The following is a 17,186-nucleotide window of genomic DNA, read 5'->3' as shown; positions in this document are numbered from 1 at the left end:
AACGCTGCAGGTGACAGGAAGCTTTGGGGTGTTCTGGGGAAGACTGAGACTCACAAGCTCGTGTGGAGTCACTCGTGCTCAACCCTGGGGCTTGAGAATAAATACAGCTCCTGAAGTTGGAACAATAGATGGGTGGCAACGCCGGGGCTTCAAGGACTGTCACACGACCCGTAGTATTATGAGAAGGGGTTTGTTGTGACGGTTTAATCGATTTGGGGGGGGTTGTGCTGAAACATTTGGTTGTTCGATAAGGCCCTGCACATGCCTCACTAGGCAGGGGATAGAGAGTAAAGTATCTGTATCTTAGATAAGAAGCCGCAGCTGTGGCATAAAGTTACCTTTAGGAAAATGGCGGAGGTGGACGCTTCGGCTTTCTGCGAATAGGCATCACAGGCGCTGTCTGAGCTGAGTTACCTTGACGGCTATGACGTGGGCGTTTGGGGGGTAGGCGGTGAGGAATAGTTTTGCCGGATTTGTTCCATGCCGCCTTCCTCTCTAGAACTATGTACGACTAACTGATCCGCCCTTGTTCTCTGAAAATAAGTACCCTCCGGCGATAATTGGGTAAAATATACAAGTGCATCTGGAAGCCCCCATACAATGCACATCCCATCTTACCTTACACTAGCACCCACGACTCTCAAGGTACGTACCTTGCAACTGCAGAGACCATCTCATTGAGGCAGCAGGGGTTGGCTGTGGCCAATCTTCACTAACAATCCTGGTCCATCTCAGCACGGCATGCCATTCTCTTCATAACTGCAACTGAGGCTGTCATTTACTCTAAAGTCGACTGGCTTTTTGAGACTGGCTTGGTGGGCTCGGCTGACTCACTCGTTTCTGCCCATCATGGTCTCAACTCACGCACCTTCTTCACTGAGGGCATTGCCTAGCAGAGATGTGTCCATTTCAAGCATCACCACACCTCCGTCGCCTTCCACGCCATCGTCGTCGAGAAGTCTGAACCCGCTATCCTCCAAAGTGACAACCGTCCTCTCAACATCATATGCCGATTCGGAATTTAGAGACGCATTGCAACTTCTTGATGGCCGTGGTCTCAAAAACACTGCCGAGACACGCCGACAGCTACGGTTGGATCTGCAAAAGGAGGTGGTTGACAGCAACGGAGAGATTGTCTCTCAATTTGGTCGAGTAGCAGATGTAAGTGCCGACGCGCCCGACAGGAGGACACGGCCCATTGTCGCGTATTGACATCCTCTCTCAGCAACTGCGCCGTATAGGAGCTACTCTCGATAAATTAAACAACAACTACCAAGATGTGAGAGGCCGCATCGTGGCCGCGCACCAGGAGACGGGCCCAATATTGGAAGAGGCTTCGTCGTTGATGAAGCGACGAGCCGAGGTCGATTCCAAGCAGCAACTGCTAAAGGCGCTACGCAGTCACTTTGTTCTCACTGACGACGAAGTTGCCTCTCTGACTTCAACTGCTGAGCCTGTCGACGACCAATTCTTTGCTGCCCTTCACAAGGCGAAGCGTGTGAGCAAAGATTGTGAGATCTTGCTCGGATTCGAGAAGCAGACCTTGGGCTTGGAACTCATGGAACAAACCTCCAAGAACCTCAACCTTGCCTTTCAAAAGCTGTATAAATGGGTCCAGCGCGAATTCAAAACGCTGAATCTCGAAAACCCACAGATGAACTCATCCATCCGCCGTGCAATTAGGGTCCTGGCCGAACGACCCTCACTATTCCAAAATTGTCTAGACTTCTTTGCCGAAGCTAGAGAGCGTATTTTGTCCGATGCGTTCCATATTGCCTTGACCGGCACGACGACTTCGGGCAGAGAGGATCCCTCGGTGAAACCCATTGAGATGGCCGCTCACGACCCGCTTCGTTATGTGGGCGATATGCTCGCTTGGACACATTCGGCGACTGTGAGTGAAAGAGAGGCTCTCGAGATACTCTTCGTATCTGAAGGCGACGAGATTGCCAAGGGCCTCCGGTCTGGCCGGGCTAATGAGCTATGGCAACTTCTCGAAGAGCACGAGGGCGAGGCGGCAGGCAGTTTTGACGCTCTCCAAGCACTGAACGACCTTGTGGACCGAGACGTATCCGGGGCAACGAGAATCCTACGACAAAGAGTCGAGCAGGTCATTCAGTCCAACGAGGATACAATACTCGCATACAAGCTTGCAAACATTCTTGGGTTTTATCGGTTCACCTTTGCCAAGCTGCTAGGCAGCCAGTGCGGGCTTTTGGATCTCATGTCAGGACTTGAAACCGGGGCGTTGAGGCAGTTCCGATCACTTATGAGGGACCACATTGCTACGCTACAAGGCGAATTTCAGCAGACGCCTTCGGACCTCGTTCCTCCCGACTTCTTGCTCGAAGCTCTCAAGCAGCTGAGCGCCGTCATGAAAACATACGAGATCTCGCTGGCAACGTCCTCGGACCGCGAGAGTGACTTCCAGCCGATCCTTGCAGAGGCATTTGAGCCGTTTATAGCGGGCTGTGAGAACATGGCCAAAGGTGTAGGGTCACTGGCAGGTGCCGTATTTCTGATAAATTGCTTGCTTGCAGCCAAGCACACGCTGGATCCGTTTGAGTTCACGCAGAGGAGAGCACAGCGGTTGTGGGAGCGAGTTACCGAAGAGAGTAAAAAGCTCACGGAAGGACAATATCAGTTCTTCCAGCGAGGATCTGGACTTGAACGGATGTTCGGTGCACTCAGCAAACTCACAACAGAAGACAGCGATGTGAACAAAACGATATTGCAAGAAGCTATGCAGCCCGAGGCGTTGAGCAGTGCAAGTCAGACGCTTGACGACTTCCTACCATCAGCTCTTATGGACGCCATGGACAACGTGAAGCACTTGCAAGATTCCAATTTGGCGCGGGAACTTACGGAGAAGGCTGCTAGGAGGTTCTGTGACGAATTCGAGCACATCGAGCAAATGCTGCTCTTGGCAGATGAAGTGGCTGCCAAAAAGAATGACTCGAATGCCGATGCGGATCAATCCCAGTCGCTCCGTGCGCTGTTTCCCAGGACAACTGGGGAGATTCGAGTTCTTCTGTCATAAAATACATCCTGTTGTTTTACGTGTAAGAAATCACCCAACAGTGCCTCTTGATGAAGCACAAGGCGGCATGGATATGGCAGATGCAGTTACAAAGATGATAACCAGCCACCCCATTCACAATGCTCAGAACAGGCTGCGAAACGCAAGAAATAGAGGATGTGATATATTGTCTTATTTGGGTTTTCAAAGCATTCCCTCGGTGCTTAAATCGGATGGCACCTAACGTGCTTATCTGCTTTGAGCTGCTCCCGTGAATAGGCAATATACTGAGGTGAGGTGGATGCCGACCGTGGTAGTCACAGTGGGGTGGTCCTGTTGCTCCCCCACTCAGCCACTGCACCGACGTCACTTTGGCCCTTTACGCTAGTATATCCCCCCCTCCATCCATGGATCAATCAGCCCGTCAATCATTCACCTGCACCCGCATTTTCCACTTCGAGAAAAACAAAGACTACCTTACCCGACCTTAACCTCACGTCTGGGCCTGTTCAACTACCTTGCTTCTCAAGCCTGGTGTACCTTGCATCACATCGGCCCTTACTGGCTCTGGAAACTTTATACGACATACGGCGCTGTCTCATCATCAGAGCTCATCTGCGCACGCCGTCACACTTACTATGGTCTGGCCACCAGTACCATGTCACGATCCCGGGGCCTCGCCATCCTCCAGAAGACTTATGACGACAGCTATTTAAAATGCTCCACCGCTGTGTACTATGAAAGCCAGGTACTGTACCCAACTCCTTGGCTCGAACTGCGCGAGAGTCTTTGCTTGCTGATCCGCTTGTGCCAATCTTGTAGGGTGACGAAAGCGAAGCGATGCGGTGCTGGAAGAATGCTCTGGACCAGCTCAATGACCAGCGCATCACCAAGGTGCTGCCCAACTACGTAGTGGGCACCGAGACGGAAGAAGCCTTAATAGACTCCCTGCGCAAACTCGAAATACAATGCAAGGAGCGCATTGACCTGCTTGAAGCGTTACGAATATCCCGACATGACGCCTTGACTCCCCAAAACTTGAACTTGTCCGCGCCAAACTCATCAGCCTCTCCTGATCGATCAAACATGACCACACCAGAACGAGGCTGGATCGGCCAAGGCACAATTCCAGCCATAAGATATCCCGAACTGTCGCGACCTGCCTTGCCCAGAAGACCCTCCCTGCCCAACAGGACGTCGTCTGAGAAGGCAGTAGTGGGTCGTGGCCAAAGCCTTGCGAACAGTTCCCCTTTCGTTGGGTCTTCGGGCTCGCCACGCCTGACTGCCAAGATGGACCATACCACGAGGTCTCCGAGTCCCGAAAAATATACCATGCGGACAACGCTGCGATCCGGGAAGCCAGGAGAGAAGCCATCCAAAACGAATCGCAAGCTAGCAAGGAGTGAAGGACCCGGAGCAAGTAAGGCTGCCACGCTGGCTTGGAGTGCCCTTGGCTCCAGAGAACGGCTGGTCAGAGCATCCCCAATGGCAGCGGAGCCTTCATCATCCGCCAATATGCCTGGTACGCCCACTGAGCAGCATCGCAAGCTGTCAGGCACACAGTGGGACGTTCATACCAGAAGGCTTGTCACACCTCGTGACATTCCATCTCCCTTCTCAGACGTCGCAGGGAGTACAAGAAGCTCTGATGATCTTTCGGACAGGCGGCCATCTGCCTTATCCGTGAGCGCGGCATCGAGCGCTCTGAATTCCATGTCCGGCCAAGACAGTTCTCCGGTCGAATATACTACACCGAGGCAAGAAAGATCGTGGCGACCACGAGACCAGTCATCCTCAGTTCCGCGACCCAGAGCACCGCCACATGAACGGACCGCTTCATCTGATGCCGATGACTTAGGGGCACGTCGCAAGGGCACACCCGACGTAGCTAAAATACGGAGGAAGCCTATTGGCGACACCCCCAATCGAACCAGCGGCAACATGATGGGTGGTTCTGAGCATGATAAGGCCGGTAGGTCACGACGTGTCGTTCAGCGTTCGAGGGAAAATTCGTCATCAAGTTGCTCAGAGGACCCTAAATCAACTCCTAGGACGTCGGACAAGAGACGTAAGGCCAAGCGGAAAGAAGACGCTGTTATAGCCGACGCTGAAGCGCTCTCGTCAGAAGAATCTGTGCAAGGCGACAATGATGATTCTTCTGCTAAATCGGCCTGGAAAGCGAGGCAGAAGAGAATAATGAAAAACCTGCCATCTGGCGTGGACGAGACAGCGGCTAAGCAAATTCTCAACGAGATTGTCGTTCAAGGAGACGAGGTTCATTGGAGTGACGTTGCAGGTCTGGAAATAGCCAAAAATGCTCTACGGGAAGCCGTAGTCTACCCCTTTTTACGCCCCGACTTGTTCATGGGACTTCGCGAGCCTGCGAGGGGTATGCTACTCTTTGGCCCACCGGGTACGGGCAAAACAATGCTGGCTCGAGCTGTAGCAACAGAGTCCCAGTCTACATTCTTCTCCATATCGGCGAGCAGCTTGACGAGCAAATACCTTGGTGAATCGGAGAAGCTTGTGCGGGCGCTTTTTTCGCTGGCGAAAACTCTGGCTCCGAGTATCATCTTCGTCGACGAGATTGACTCATTACTGTCGCAAAGGTCCGGTTCAGGAGAACACGAGGCAACGAGGAGAATCAAAACTGAGTTCCTTATCCAGTGGAGTGACCTACAACGGGCCGCGGCTGGCAGGGCAGTTGACGATAAGGACAAGAATCGGGGAGATCCAAATCGAGTTCTCGTTTTAGCGGCAACTAACCTCCCCTGGGCTATTGACGAAGCCGCACGCCGTAGGTTCGTACGACGCCAGTACATACCGCTGCCCGAATCAGAGACTCGCTCGACGCAACTTCGAACACTTCTCGGACAGCAAAAGCACAGTCTATCTGACTCGGACATTGATAAACTTGTTCTTCTTACGGATGGTAAGTTTATCCTCCAAATTAGCTGGGTACGGCGAGATGTCGACTGTTGGATATATCTAAAATGTATACAGGTTTCTCTGGTTCCGATATCACTGCGTTGGCCAAAGATGCAGCTATGGGTCCTCTTCGTTCGTTGGGCGAGGCTCTTTTGCGCATGACTATGGACGAGATCCGACCAATTTCTTTGTCGGACTTCGAATCGAGCCTGATGACTATACGCCCTAGTGTTAGTAGGGCAGGGTTAAAAGAGTACGAAGATTGGGCTAGCGAATTTGGTGAGCGAGGAGGGTGATGTGAGGCAGTGTGTGGCTTGAGAGTTTATGTAATATAGTTAACGGCTGCCACGAGAGCGTGGGTGAGCGTGATACCCTCCAAGAGCGCATGATTACTGGCAAAGTAGAACATGGAGTTTTGAAAGCTTGTTGTATATATGAAGCCTTTTCGGCTCGGTCAAAAAGTATGAGATTGTCACACTAGCACTGGTATATATATACACAACTACCCTCGGAAGTTTGGTTCTCGCGCGTCCCAGGCTGCCAGGAGTCACTAGCATCTGTACTTGAATAAGATAGGGCCACAAAAATCCTCGGCAGACGTCTCCTCGTCATGTTATACAGTGTGGCGTCACCGTTTAACGCACACAAGTCGGTTGGTTTTAAGTCATGACAAACCAAGCTTAGTCAACCCTATGCGCAGGGGTAACGTTCAATTTGTCTAAGGCACCCTCCTGTCTCCTAGCAGCCCGTCTAACATCTTTTGCTTCCCTCTTCTGGACCTGGACGGCGATTCTGTCTTCCTCGCTAGGGATTGGTGGCCTCTCTGAGATGGGTGTACCGTGTGGCGCAATGATGCTTTTGACAACATGACGCTTGTGGCGGGAGGTCCGCCATCCAGGCACAATTGAGACAACATCGCCTGTCCTGAGAGATGAGTTCGGATCGTGGACAAGGTAGTTCTTGGGATTCGTGAACATCTGAAGGGAAGCAATGATCAGTCCTGGTGTAATGGCTAACTTGTGAAGGGTGCGAGATGGGCTCCAGCATACCTTCTGGACTTTCGGGTTCCATTGCTGTCCACCGACGCGCACTTTTACCGTCTTCTGCATGAGACCAGCGCTCACCACAACGCCATTGAGCTCGCGGAAGACTTGGCGCACCGCTGCGGTAACCTGGCTCGACATAATGCCTGATAAATCGAGAAACTATCGTGGTGCAGCTAGAGGTAGGTCGGGTTGGCCGGCACTTCTAGCAGAGATGCCTGCTCAAGTAGAAGAATTTAGGTCGAATAGACGTATGATCAAAATGGGTTTGATGTCGTTGTCCGTCGAATCGGGTCCACGGTGATCGTAAATCTGCGAACTACTCTGGCCCGTGGTAGTGTCGCTCAGAAAATCAAAGTTGGAGCCTCCGCTACTGATTGGGTAGACGGATTATTATTCTGCCGATGCTCCAAGCTCGAGCCAGGTGGGCAGTCTGCTCACCACAATGGACCCGGCGGCACGGAATGATGGAACGCTAAGATAACCTTAATTAGTGTAGCTTATCTTTGGCCTTGGCCATTTTCCCGACCTGGCCCCCTATCTTCAAAAAAAGATATTATAAGTAAGAAGTTTCGACACGCTCGTAAGTTGCTTAGGCGGCATAGCGTTTAAACTATCTTGGGAAGTCGAACTTCTGGGTTATCTAAAGTCTAGGATTGATTGTTTTGTAATGCCCTCGGCTGTAATCAACGTCCACCTTGTTCAATTTGAATTATTGACACAGTCTTCCTGACAACCGTTCCGGATCTGCCAGAAGGGGTGAGACTGTCGAGGGATCGGAATAGGTCCCGAGAGGTCGCAATGTGTCACAAACGAAGAACACACCGCGGCAGGCCAGAATGTGAATTTTCGAGCGCACAAGAAAACCGAGCTGTGAGACGACTTCCTACTCCCTCTCGCCTTGGGTCTATTGTTAGAGGAAGAAAGTAGTGCTAACAAGATCAAAACTCCTAGAATTCTTGGAAGATTACATGGCAAGATTGCTATATCGGCATAATCATCTACAGAAACAGAGTGTGGGCTCAAGCACGAAATATATACCATTAAACACACCCATTAATTGAACCATTAATATCGGATGTGTCTGGAACACGCGCCCTCGATACCAAAAGCTTTGGAAACACCGGGAGGCTTCGAAATTTGTGTCAGTGACCAGAGTTGAGGTGTTAACTAACATTGGCAAGTACAATGCAAATGTGTCATATGGACCCGAGCCAATTTGCGAGCGGTATGGAAGTGTTGAAGGCAAGATGGCTTGTAGAGGCAAACAGATGTACGCTGCAGTGCCCCAGGCAAGCGTGAGAAAAGTTTCAGTTTATGGCTCTTTACAGGGATAGCGGGGCCTAAACTTGCAGACAGGGTTCGCAGACAATGGCCCATTCTTCTGGGCCATAAAACAATACCTTCCGTTTTGGGTCAGTACCATCCGGAAAGTAGGATAAAGGGGCCCATGGATGGTCACGAAGGGAGAGCAACGACAGTCAGGGGGGTCCAAGGATGGGGCTATGGAAGACCAGCCCAAGGTAGGTAGAAACAGCGACATGGATGAGCCAGTCCTTCGCGTCGGATGTATTGATTGGACTTCCTTAATATACATATTATTCCAACAAAACGAACATAAACGAACGGGGAGCTCAGACTCCGCGCAATCCGCACAGCCATTTATGTAACAGACAGTTGGTCAATGTCTCGGCATGGTCTGAAGCCATAGGATGAAAGGAAGGAACTGTGACGAGGCAATAGCGACATTGGAGGTACAGTGTCATTTGTGTCACGGCTATGATGGACGGACAGAGGTAAGTAGAGGATGGACAGGGGGTATGTCCCACAGGGGAGAAGCCAACAAGACATCAGCCAATCAAAAACTTATGCCCAGAAGGCAGAAGTTTGCGCGGGCTATTTGCTTGCGCTTAGCGGGACCAAACTCAGTTGGCTACGTACCGTTGCGTGATAGGCACGGCGACATCGTATGAGATAAACGGAATATCTTGGGTGAATGGACAGCGGCGAAAACACACACCGAGCTATTGATGGGACCAAGACAAGTCTGGTTTGGGAAGAGGACGGGACGAAACCCTGCCAAAGTGCAATTGCGGGAGTGTTCCCATGCTATCGGAGATCGCATAAGTTCTCGGACGAGAGACGCGCAATCTCGGTGGTTCGGTTGATTGGTTGCTTAGGTGAAGAAAAATGTAACAATTTGCAGGACTATTGCATGATACGGTGCATATAATGCTCGGGTACCCAATATGACATCGTACTTTTAATGACCCGGAAGGAAGGAGGAAGGAGGAAGGAAGGATGCTTGGGCTATCTTGGAAGAAAACAGAAGAACAAGGGAAAAATGGAACCACACTTCGGCCGCCAACTCGAGAGGCAAGGGAACTTTGGGTGGTCCACAGTTGAGAGTGAGGTAAGCCCCGCTGGGCCCTGCCTGCATCAGTGGCAGGTCCGACCGTGATTCCGGCTCCCTCACCCCGCCCTTCATTCCATTGGTGGCCACGTCCCATCCCTCCCTCTTGTATGTGTCTCTCGTGGCTCCCTCGTTCCTTCTCTTCTACAACCTCTATTTGACCTGGGTCACTTCTCCAACCCCATCCAGTGTGAAAAATTTAAGGCCACATTCCTCCCTCCCGGCCCTTTGTGGTTTTGTCTTTCTCAGCTCTTTCCCTTCGCTATCTCGCCTCACAAATCTTGTGCGACATCGCGCCTGGCTCTGTGCTGCGCGAAAACCTGCACCAAAAAATTTCACCCGTTCGTTCCAATCGATTGCCCTACCCAAAATGTCTTCTCCCGAGGCCCGTGCTGGAGTGAAGCGACCTCGTAAGTTCCAATGCCCTCTTAACCTTTCTTCTCTCTTCTTCCCTTGCATCTTGGCCCTCCCCAAGTCCCGACAATAATTGTCTGCCACTGTCAACTTTGCGAACCCCCACCGCTCGGCCTTGTGACATTGAGACTTTCGCCCGGCCGTCGCCTCGAGGGCAGTAGCACTCAACTATAACTAGTAGCACTACGCGGCCGTACACTTGCTTGCCTAGGATATTCACGGTATAGCAAGCGTAGCAAAAGTGACAGACATGGCAGATAATTTGTCAAATGGCAAGACTACATGTCGTTGAAACTGCAATTCCTCGCTTGCTGACTCTACCATCCTGCCAGGCACTCAATCGCTCCCTCCCCCGGCTCTTCCCCAGTTGGTCGCTGAACAGCAGACGCCGATTCCCCCGACCGACAAGGACTCTCAGCGACTCATCGTTGTCCTTTCCAATGCCAGTCTCGAGACATACAAGGCCTCTCACGGCGGCGCCGGCCGCAATGGCGTTCAGCGCGAGGAGAAGTACTCCCTGCTCAACAGCGACGAACATATTGGAGTCATGCGCAAAATGAACCGCGACATAAGTGATGCTCGACCAGATATCACTCACCAGGTTGGATACTACCAGTGCACTGCTTTGCATTTCGAGCGCCTCAACGCGCTTTGACTTGTCTGCATTCAACATGCTGACCTCACTGACCAGTGTCTCCTTACCCTGCTCGACTCTCCCATCAACAAGGCTGGCAAACTCCAGATATATATCCATACTGCCAAGGGTGTCTTGATTGAGGTTTCGCCCTCTGTCCGTATCCCTCGAACCTTCAAGCGTTTCGCCGGTTTGATGGTTCAACTTCTGCACCGCTTGTCCATCCGCTCGACCAACTCGCAGGAGAAGCTTCTACGCGTAATTCAGAACCCCATTACTGACCACCTACCGCCAAACTGCCGCAAGGTCACACTCAGCTTCGAGGCCCCCCTCGTGCATGTTAGGGACTACATCGACACCCTCGGCCCTAAAGAAAGCGTTTGCGTCTTCGTTGGTGCCATGGCCAAGGGCGCCGATACATTTGCCGACGGTCTGGTAGACGAGAAGATTTCCATCAGCAACTACAGTTTGTCCGCCAGCGTTGCGTGCAGTAAATTCTGCCATGCCGCCGAGGACTCTTGGGATATCCAGTAGTTGAAATATAATTACTGAACATCTGTTGATACTCCCAGGCACCGAGGGGTAGCGGCAGAGGGGATAAGCCAGCACAGCCAGCGCAAGTGGTGGCACCCCGGCACGTGGAGCTACACGCCACGCCTGTATTATGGAATCGGAAGTCAGGAGCTAGCTTGTGAGATCGCGATACAACATCGTGGTGCTTGCCTGTAGCCTCGGGAACTTGGGTTACCTGTGCTTTGCACTGTCGCTGTTTTTACAACCAAAACTGGGGCGTTCAACAACGGGTCCAAGACGATTTCGTCGTCTGGGCGAGTCATTTTCAACCTGGCTCGCAGTTTCTTCTTTTCTGTCCTCGCCATACGGCTAAGGTCATGTACTGAGGCTGGCGGTGGTTTGGCCTCTGTCTTCCCTGGTGGCGGGCTAAAGCCTCGCTGCTCGCGGCAAGCGCTGCAGCAGAGAAGCATCATGCCGACTGTCAGTTAAAGGCCCGGCAGCCTGCCGAGATACCAGTGCAGCCATGGATATAAGGATGCTGTGAAAGAAGAGAGTAAACATGGAAGAAATCGTGGCGGATGGCTGAAGTTTGCAATGCGAAGTGTGTACATATTACCGAGGGGTTTCTCCTTCAATGGCTGTAGACAGTAACATTGCCCGGTTAATCAAATGATACCTGCACTGAGAGGAATCTGACGTGTGTAGTATGTAACTGATGTTGGCACCTTTAAGAGTAAACTGAACGTTGGGCTAGAGGCCCGGCTCTCTTGTAATCAGAAGGACAGGAAGTAAGGGGAAACCGACAGACGGCACGCACCAAACAACATTTGTTTAATGAGACCAAGAATGTGAAGCAGCGGTGGTTGGGTGGTGCTGTGCTATGATGCAATGGTTGCGTTGTCGGTGACTCTGCCATTGATGCCCAAGCGGAGAGGAGAATGGTAAGGAGAGTGACTGAATAGCGGCACCTAGAGGGATAATGGGCCGCGTTTGGCCGCCTCACTTTCCTAGGGAACGTATGAACGCAATGAAGCGAGATAGGGCTTGTCCGTCCGGCCGCCGTCCGGCCGCCGTCAGGCCCCTAGTAGACTCATACTGCTGCACGTACAAGGGCATCCACAACCCTACGCTTCGGAAATATCAACACGAGATGAAGGTCGCTGGGGAGGCGGGCTAAGGTGAGGCAAGCGTTTGACCCGAGTGGCTGGTAGAGGCAAGGTACCCGACTCACGTTGGACGATGGAGCTTATTTTGGAAGCTGGGCAGCGACGACATGGTCATTAGGGCGTGCCCGTGATGGCTTGTTTGTAATGGAGTGAGTTGAGCGATGGCGGTCAACCCAGGTAAGCACAGAGGAGCGCCGCCAATAACAACCCCGAATATTGTGAGGTTGGGCGCGGGTAAGCAGGAAAGCGAGGGGGGCCGCATATGGAAATGGGGTCAGCGGCGCGGACCACCTATGACTGCAGTATAGGTTGAGGTGAGAGAATATGACGCTGCGACGTGATTAGGATACGGACGTTGCGGTGAGTTGAAAGGTAGCAGTACGGACGGATGATGCCTTACCTAAGCTAAGGCAAGACGCCTGGGTAGAGTCTACATGCACTATGTAGGGTACGTAGCTACCTAGTATCAGTAGCTATGGCGGTAGACTCGGCAAGGAACGGGCATGGGACCCTAGAAAAGAGCTATTTGGTTTGCTGTCTCGACCGCGGGACACGTCTGCACTAGCCACGTTCAACCAACGAGCAGCCAGTCAAGTCTCTGGGCGCAACGGGCGGCATTTCTAGCCAGGCCTTTTTCCACTTCCGCTGCAGTTTACGCCAAGTCTGTTTTCAACATGCGACACACGCACACACCTAGACCCAGTGACAACCACCATCATTAAGCACCTGGGCATTGTGTTGTGATTTGTGACTAGCCTATTTGGCCACATACCTCGATCTCCGATGCGGCATTTCCCGGCTTGATCATGTCTTTCGAACATGTCAGCGACGACGCTCCTTGGGTACCTGCAAGTGCGGGAGTGCCTTTTTTGGACGCTTCTACCGCCCCCGAATTCTACACGAGCCACGAATTCCTTCTCTTTCCCTTGATGTGCCGAGCCGTTGAGACAACGAGTTGCAAGGCCCAGTCTTGTGGGAAGCCAGTGGAGGGGCAAGGCGGGTGGGCCTTGGGAGCCGAATGACAGCCAGACACAACGTGACACGATGCCCCCGTCCCACGATTGTGAGATGCGGCGGTAGGCCTTGCAGGCGAATTGTCTCCAGTACTAGTGTGGTGCGTTCACCTCTTGGCTGTGCCTCAGCTCCGGTACGCATGCCTAACGAGATGGAACACCTAGGGGATGGGCTCACGAGGCACTTTCAACTGTTCGAATCTGGGCCGGCCCTGCCCAACCTGCCCACTTTGCCAGTTTCGTTCACCTATGGCCGGCTCTATTGCCTGGTCGCGTTCCAGCACCATGCCCGTGTCGTCCAGTCGAATCTGTACCTTGGCTGTGTGGTCTACACCGCGCGGGCAGCTGCATCATGGATGCAGACAGAACAAGGTGGGCTCCTCCGGCTGCGTCCCCCGGTGCGAGGCGGTTCTGTGCTCCGTCTTGTGTATTCGCCCTACACAGCAGAAGGGGCAGGTTATCGCTGCCATTGGTTGCAGTGCACCACCCACACATCATAACAGTGGCATGCAACGCCGTGCTGGGTTATTCGGAATAGACTGGCTGCATATGGGAACCAACTAGACTGGGCTAGACTAAACTGCACTAGAGCTGAGCAACTGACTTTTAATGGGGGATTGGGCACCGCGGCAAGAACACGCATGCATGCCTTGTGGGTGGTGGCGGTTATGATGATGATAGACACGACACACTATAGTAAGATGTTCGAGAAAACAAAGTACTTTCACAGCTCTTCCAGGTGCCTGGGCAAGCCAAGGTGCATATTTAAAACATGCATCGGTGCTCGCTGTGGCATATTGCCTGTTGTATGTGTGTGTATGTATGTGTGTATTGCACACCTTTCTTCACTGGGTATTCAACAATATCTGGGAACTCAAGCTTAGGTAAAGTCCAACCCCGAATCGAGTGCTTTGTTCCGTCTTAGCTCTATTTCGGATCTTCAACCGCTAGTACAACGCTGCATCTCGCATTGTCGACACCGCCAACCCCGCTACTAAAACCGTCAACTGTCATCCATCAATATCAATCTTCTCCTAAACACTGCCTGCACTCATCACACACCACACCACACCACACTACCACTCTCAAGGGCTCATCGATCACAACCACGCATTAGCTTAGTGCAACCTCCTTTTATCGAGACTATTCGACCTCAGCTGTCATCGGGCGCGAGCGCAAGGTACCGAGAGGCGCCACCAGCCCGTATCACTGCCTACCTGGCCTTACCTAAACCTACCCTGCCTGGATTTCAATCGCTAGCCTGCAATCCCTCCCACACCTTCGACGCGGTTATCTGCGCCTCTTTTTCTGCCTCAGCTCCTTAGACTATTCCTAGGTACTCATTTCTTCCGCTTGTTCCTGTGGTACTTACACACACTCCTCCCTCACTGCCTCGCTTCACCCTCGCCAAAACGGCCGCTTTTCCATCTTATTAGCCTTCCTCGCCTTGTCTTGCCTTGCCTGGTCTGGCTTGGCTCGTCCAATAACCCAAATGGTTCCCTACTTCGACGTCTCCAACCTCCCCTCGTCAGCCTCCTTCTACTCGGCCATCCTCCAACCCCTTGGCATCCACTATATATCCGCGGACGCCTTGACCGCTCCCCCCGGCGCCAACGCCAACGCCGACACCGACTCCAAAACGACCATCACTACCTCCAACCCCGGCAGACTCCCTACCGCCATCACTTACGGCACATCGTCCCCGCCTACCCCCATCTTCCAGATCCGCGAGGCCCGCAATTCTCTTCAGCCCCTGAAACTTTCTCGCGTTGTCTTCTCTGCCCCGTCCCCCACTGCTGTCACCGACTTCCATTCGTTTGCTTTGCGGGCCAATCCTAGCCCCCATCCTCTGGCCTCCGCCCCAGTCGGCCAACAATCTCCACCGACCACAATCACTCAAGGTGGCGATATCCACCGGGCCACCGTGACCGACTTGGACGGTAACACCATGGAGGTTGTATATCAACCCCCTCCCGGCTACCCTTCTTCCTACGCAGGTTCTACTGTTCGAAAGACACAGTCCACACACGAGGAGGTCAGTCGTATTTTGGACTGGAACTACGACGTTGCAGCATCCGAGCCATCGCCATCTGTTTCGGGTTCCGCTGCCGCTGGACCCTTCGCTTCTGCCCTCGCCATGACCGCCCGCCCCGGCCACTTCCCCGGCAACGAACCGTATACTGTCCTTCGTCGCAGCGTCACCACCTCGGTTATTGAGTCACCGTCCAAGACTGAAGTCCCGGCCTCGGCGTCGAACGGCCTGGCTACAAGCACCGTCGTTGGCAGCCTGCTGGGTGCAGCGGTCGGTGCTGCCGCCGGCGCCGCCATTACGTACGGCATGATGCGAAAGGAACGTGCACGAGCTCCACGCCAGGAGTTTGACAACACCGGCCCCGCTCCGACTTTCCAGCGCCGTGCCACCTTCCCCGATCAGTATGTGGACCCGCAGGCCGGATCCGGACGCTACGTTGAGGTCGAGAGGACTGTCGAGAAGATCCGTTACCCCGAGCACTACCCGGCACTCCCTGATAATCACGCGCCTCATTACATGGCCAAGTACAGCCAAGTTGGCGCCCGCAGTCGTGCTCTTGAAGACGTGTACGATGATGGGCGCAGTCGGCACTCCTCGCAGTACCAGCTCGAAAGAGGCAGTAGCGTCCGTTCTCGCAGCCAAGCGGCAGTTCCAAGGACTGCCCCTCTAATGCTCACCGACTATGAGCACCAAAGTAACGTAGGCTCTAGACACAGCATGGCTGGTAGATCGGCGGTGCCGCGCTCTGCTGTGCATGACGACGGGTATGAGACTGGGACTTACGTCTCAGCCCGGAGCGCAAATTCACAGTCGACCATCCGCCCCCCACCGCCTACAGTTGAGACCGAACTGTCCATCCGTAGCAGAGCACCCAGCCGCGCGCCGACCCAAGCCCCAAGTATTGTTCCGAGCCGTGTACCAACCCAAGCCCCGAGCATGGTTCCGAGCCGCGCGCCTACAAAGGCGCCGAGTAGGGCCCCGACTGTTGCCCATAGCAGAGCTCCTACAGCGGCGCCCAGCCGAGCTCCCAGCCATGCACCAACCCATACGCCAACTTATGTACCAAGCAAGGCACCAACTAAAGCTCCTAGCAGAGCTCCTACGGCAGTCCGAGTACCCAATTCACAACCCGTTTTCGCATACCCGCCTGCCACGCGAGCGCCAACCTATGTGTCGGCGCGCAAAGTTTCAGTACCGAGAAGTGGTGTTGGCAACAGTCATGCTGCCTGGGAAGATGACGCTATCAGTGTGGCACCGAGTGACAGTATTAGCTGCATTGGCAGCAAGACGAGCAGACGCCAATATCAATAAGGAACCCGGAATGTGTGATTGGAGTGCTCCTCGACGGAACGGCCCGACACCGCACGGCGGCGCTCGCCTGACTATGTCTATATAATTCATGAGCATGAATGCTCGCAGATGCTCGACAGCCGAGTGGTAGGCAATCATCATTTGACTCGGCCACACAGAACGAGGACCGAAGTTGCTGCATCATTCTTTCCGCATGCATAAATGCATATCAAGGGTACTCGAAGTGTTCCGAAGAAACAGGGAGGGGGCGTCGGATGCATTATACAACATTGTTTATTTACGAAAAAGATCAGGGGGTGGACGAGTTTGACCTAAGGATATTGAAGGATGTGAACCTGGCAAAGTATGTTGGGTGATGATTGATCACACTGCTTGCTGGCCAGGGTTAGATTTTGGAAACATGTCTTAATCCCTTGTCAAGCATGAAGTTGTCATAGTCTTTTCTTTGGTCCCTTGTTACTGTCACGCCAAGTTGATAACTGTCACGAGGCAACCATTGAGTTTACCAAGGACTTGACGCCGTGATGACAAATCTCTATCCCGACTACCAAACTATCAAAAGAATTGTTCCCATGTGAGTCAGGTCAACCTCTGGAACAACAAGATCATTTCATCTGTGAATAGCCAGCTGTCGTTTGCGCCGAATGCGAAACCCAGCCAGTGCAGGCAGGTGTTGAGTCACTGTAAGTTAGCTAGCTAC

At 52.9% G+C, this 17,186-nt stretch overlaps 5 protein-coding genes across 5 annotated transcripts; 4 read left to right on the top strand and 1 right to left on the bottom strand.

Annotated features, from left to right (window-relative positions):
• Positions 1-849: 849 nt before the first annotated feature.
• Positions 850-3,040, top strand: EsH8_VI_000722 (conserved oligomeric Golgi complex subunit 6; the record flags this gene model as incomplete). The annotated part of the gene is made up of 2 exons (XM_083271975.1): positions 850-1,161; positions 1,226-3,040. The coding sequence occupies 2 exons, from the start codon at positions 850-852 to the stop codon at positions 3,038-3,040; spliced, it is 2,127 nt and encodes a 708-aa protein (XP_083127149.1).
• A 637-nt stretch (positions 3,041-3,677) lies between these two features.
• On the top strand, positions 3,678-6,243 carry EsH8_VI_000721 (uncharacterized protein; the record flags this gene model as incomplete). The annotated part of the gene is made up of 3 exons (XM_083271974.1): positions 3,678-3,767; positions 3,842-5,951; positions 6,023-6,243. The coding sequence occupies 3 exons, from the start codon at positions 3,678-3,680 to the stop codon at positions 6,241-6,243; spliced, it is 2,421 nt and encodes an 806-aa protein (XP_083127148.1).
• A 384-nt stretch (positions 6,244-6,627) lies between these two features.
• On the bottom strand, positions 6,628-7,131 carry EsH8_VI_000720 (mitochondrial 37S ribosomal protein uS17m; the record flags this gene model as incomplete). The annotated part of the gene is made up of 2 exons (XM_083271973.1): positions 6,628-6,924; positions 6,997-7,131. 2 exons carry the CDS (start codon positions 7,129-7,131, stop codon positions 6,628-6,630), a joined length of 432 nt encoding a protein of 143 aa, XP_083127147.1.
• Positions 7,132-9,773: 2,642 nt separating this feature from the next.
• EsH8_VI_000719 (18S rRNA pseudouridine methyltransferase) lies at positions 9,774-10,985 on the top strand (the record flags this gene model as incomplete). Its single annotated transcript, XM_083271972.1, has 3 exons — positions 9,774-9,813; positions 10,150-10,418; positions 10,509-10,985. The coding sequence occupies 3 exons, from the start codon at positions 9,774-9,776 to the stop codon at positions 10,983-10,985; spliced, it is 786 nt and encodes a 261-aa protein (XP_083127146.1).
• Positions 10,986-14,635: 3,650 nt separating this feature from the next.
• Positions 14,636-16,486, top strand: EsH8_VI_000718 (uncharacterized protein; the record flags this gene model as incomplete). Its single annotated transcript, XM_083271971.1, has 1 exon — positions 14,636-16,486. The coding sequence occupies one exon, from the start codon at positions 14,636-14,638 to the stop codon at positions 16,484-16,486; it is 1,851 nt and encodes a 616-aa protein (XP_083127145.1).
• Between the last annotated feature and the right edge of the window lie 700 nt (positions 16,487-17,186).

The sequence above is a fragment of the Colletotrichum jinshuiense genome, chromosome 6 (genome assembly GCF_051148585.1).
Source record: "Colletotrichum jinshuiense chromosome 6, complete sequence".
Lineage (NCBI taxonomy): Eukaryota > Fungi > Ascomycota > Sordariomycetes > Glomerellales > Glomerellaceae > Colletotrichum > Colletotrichum jinshuiense.
Note: the sequence above shows the minus strand (reverse complement) of the source record. Positions and strands in the feature narration are given on the sequence as shown.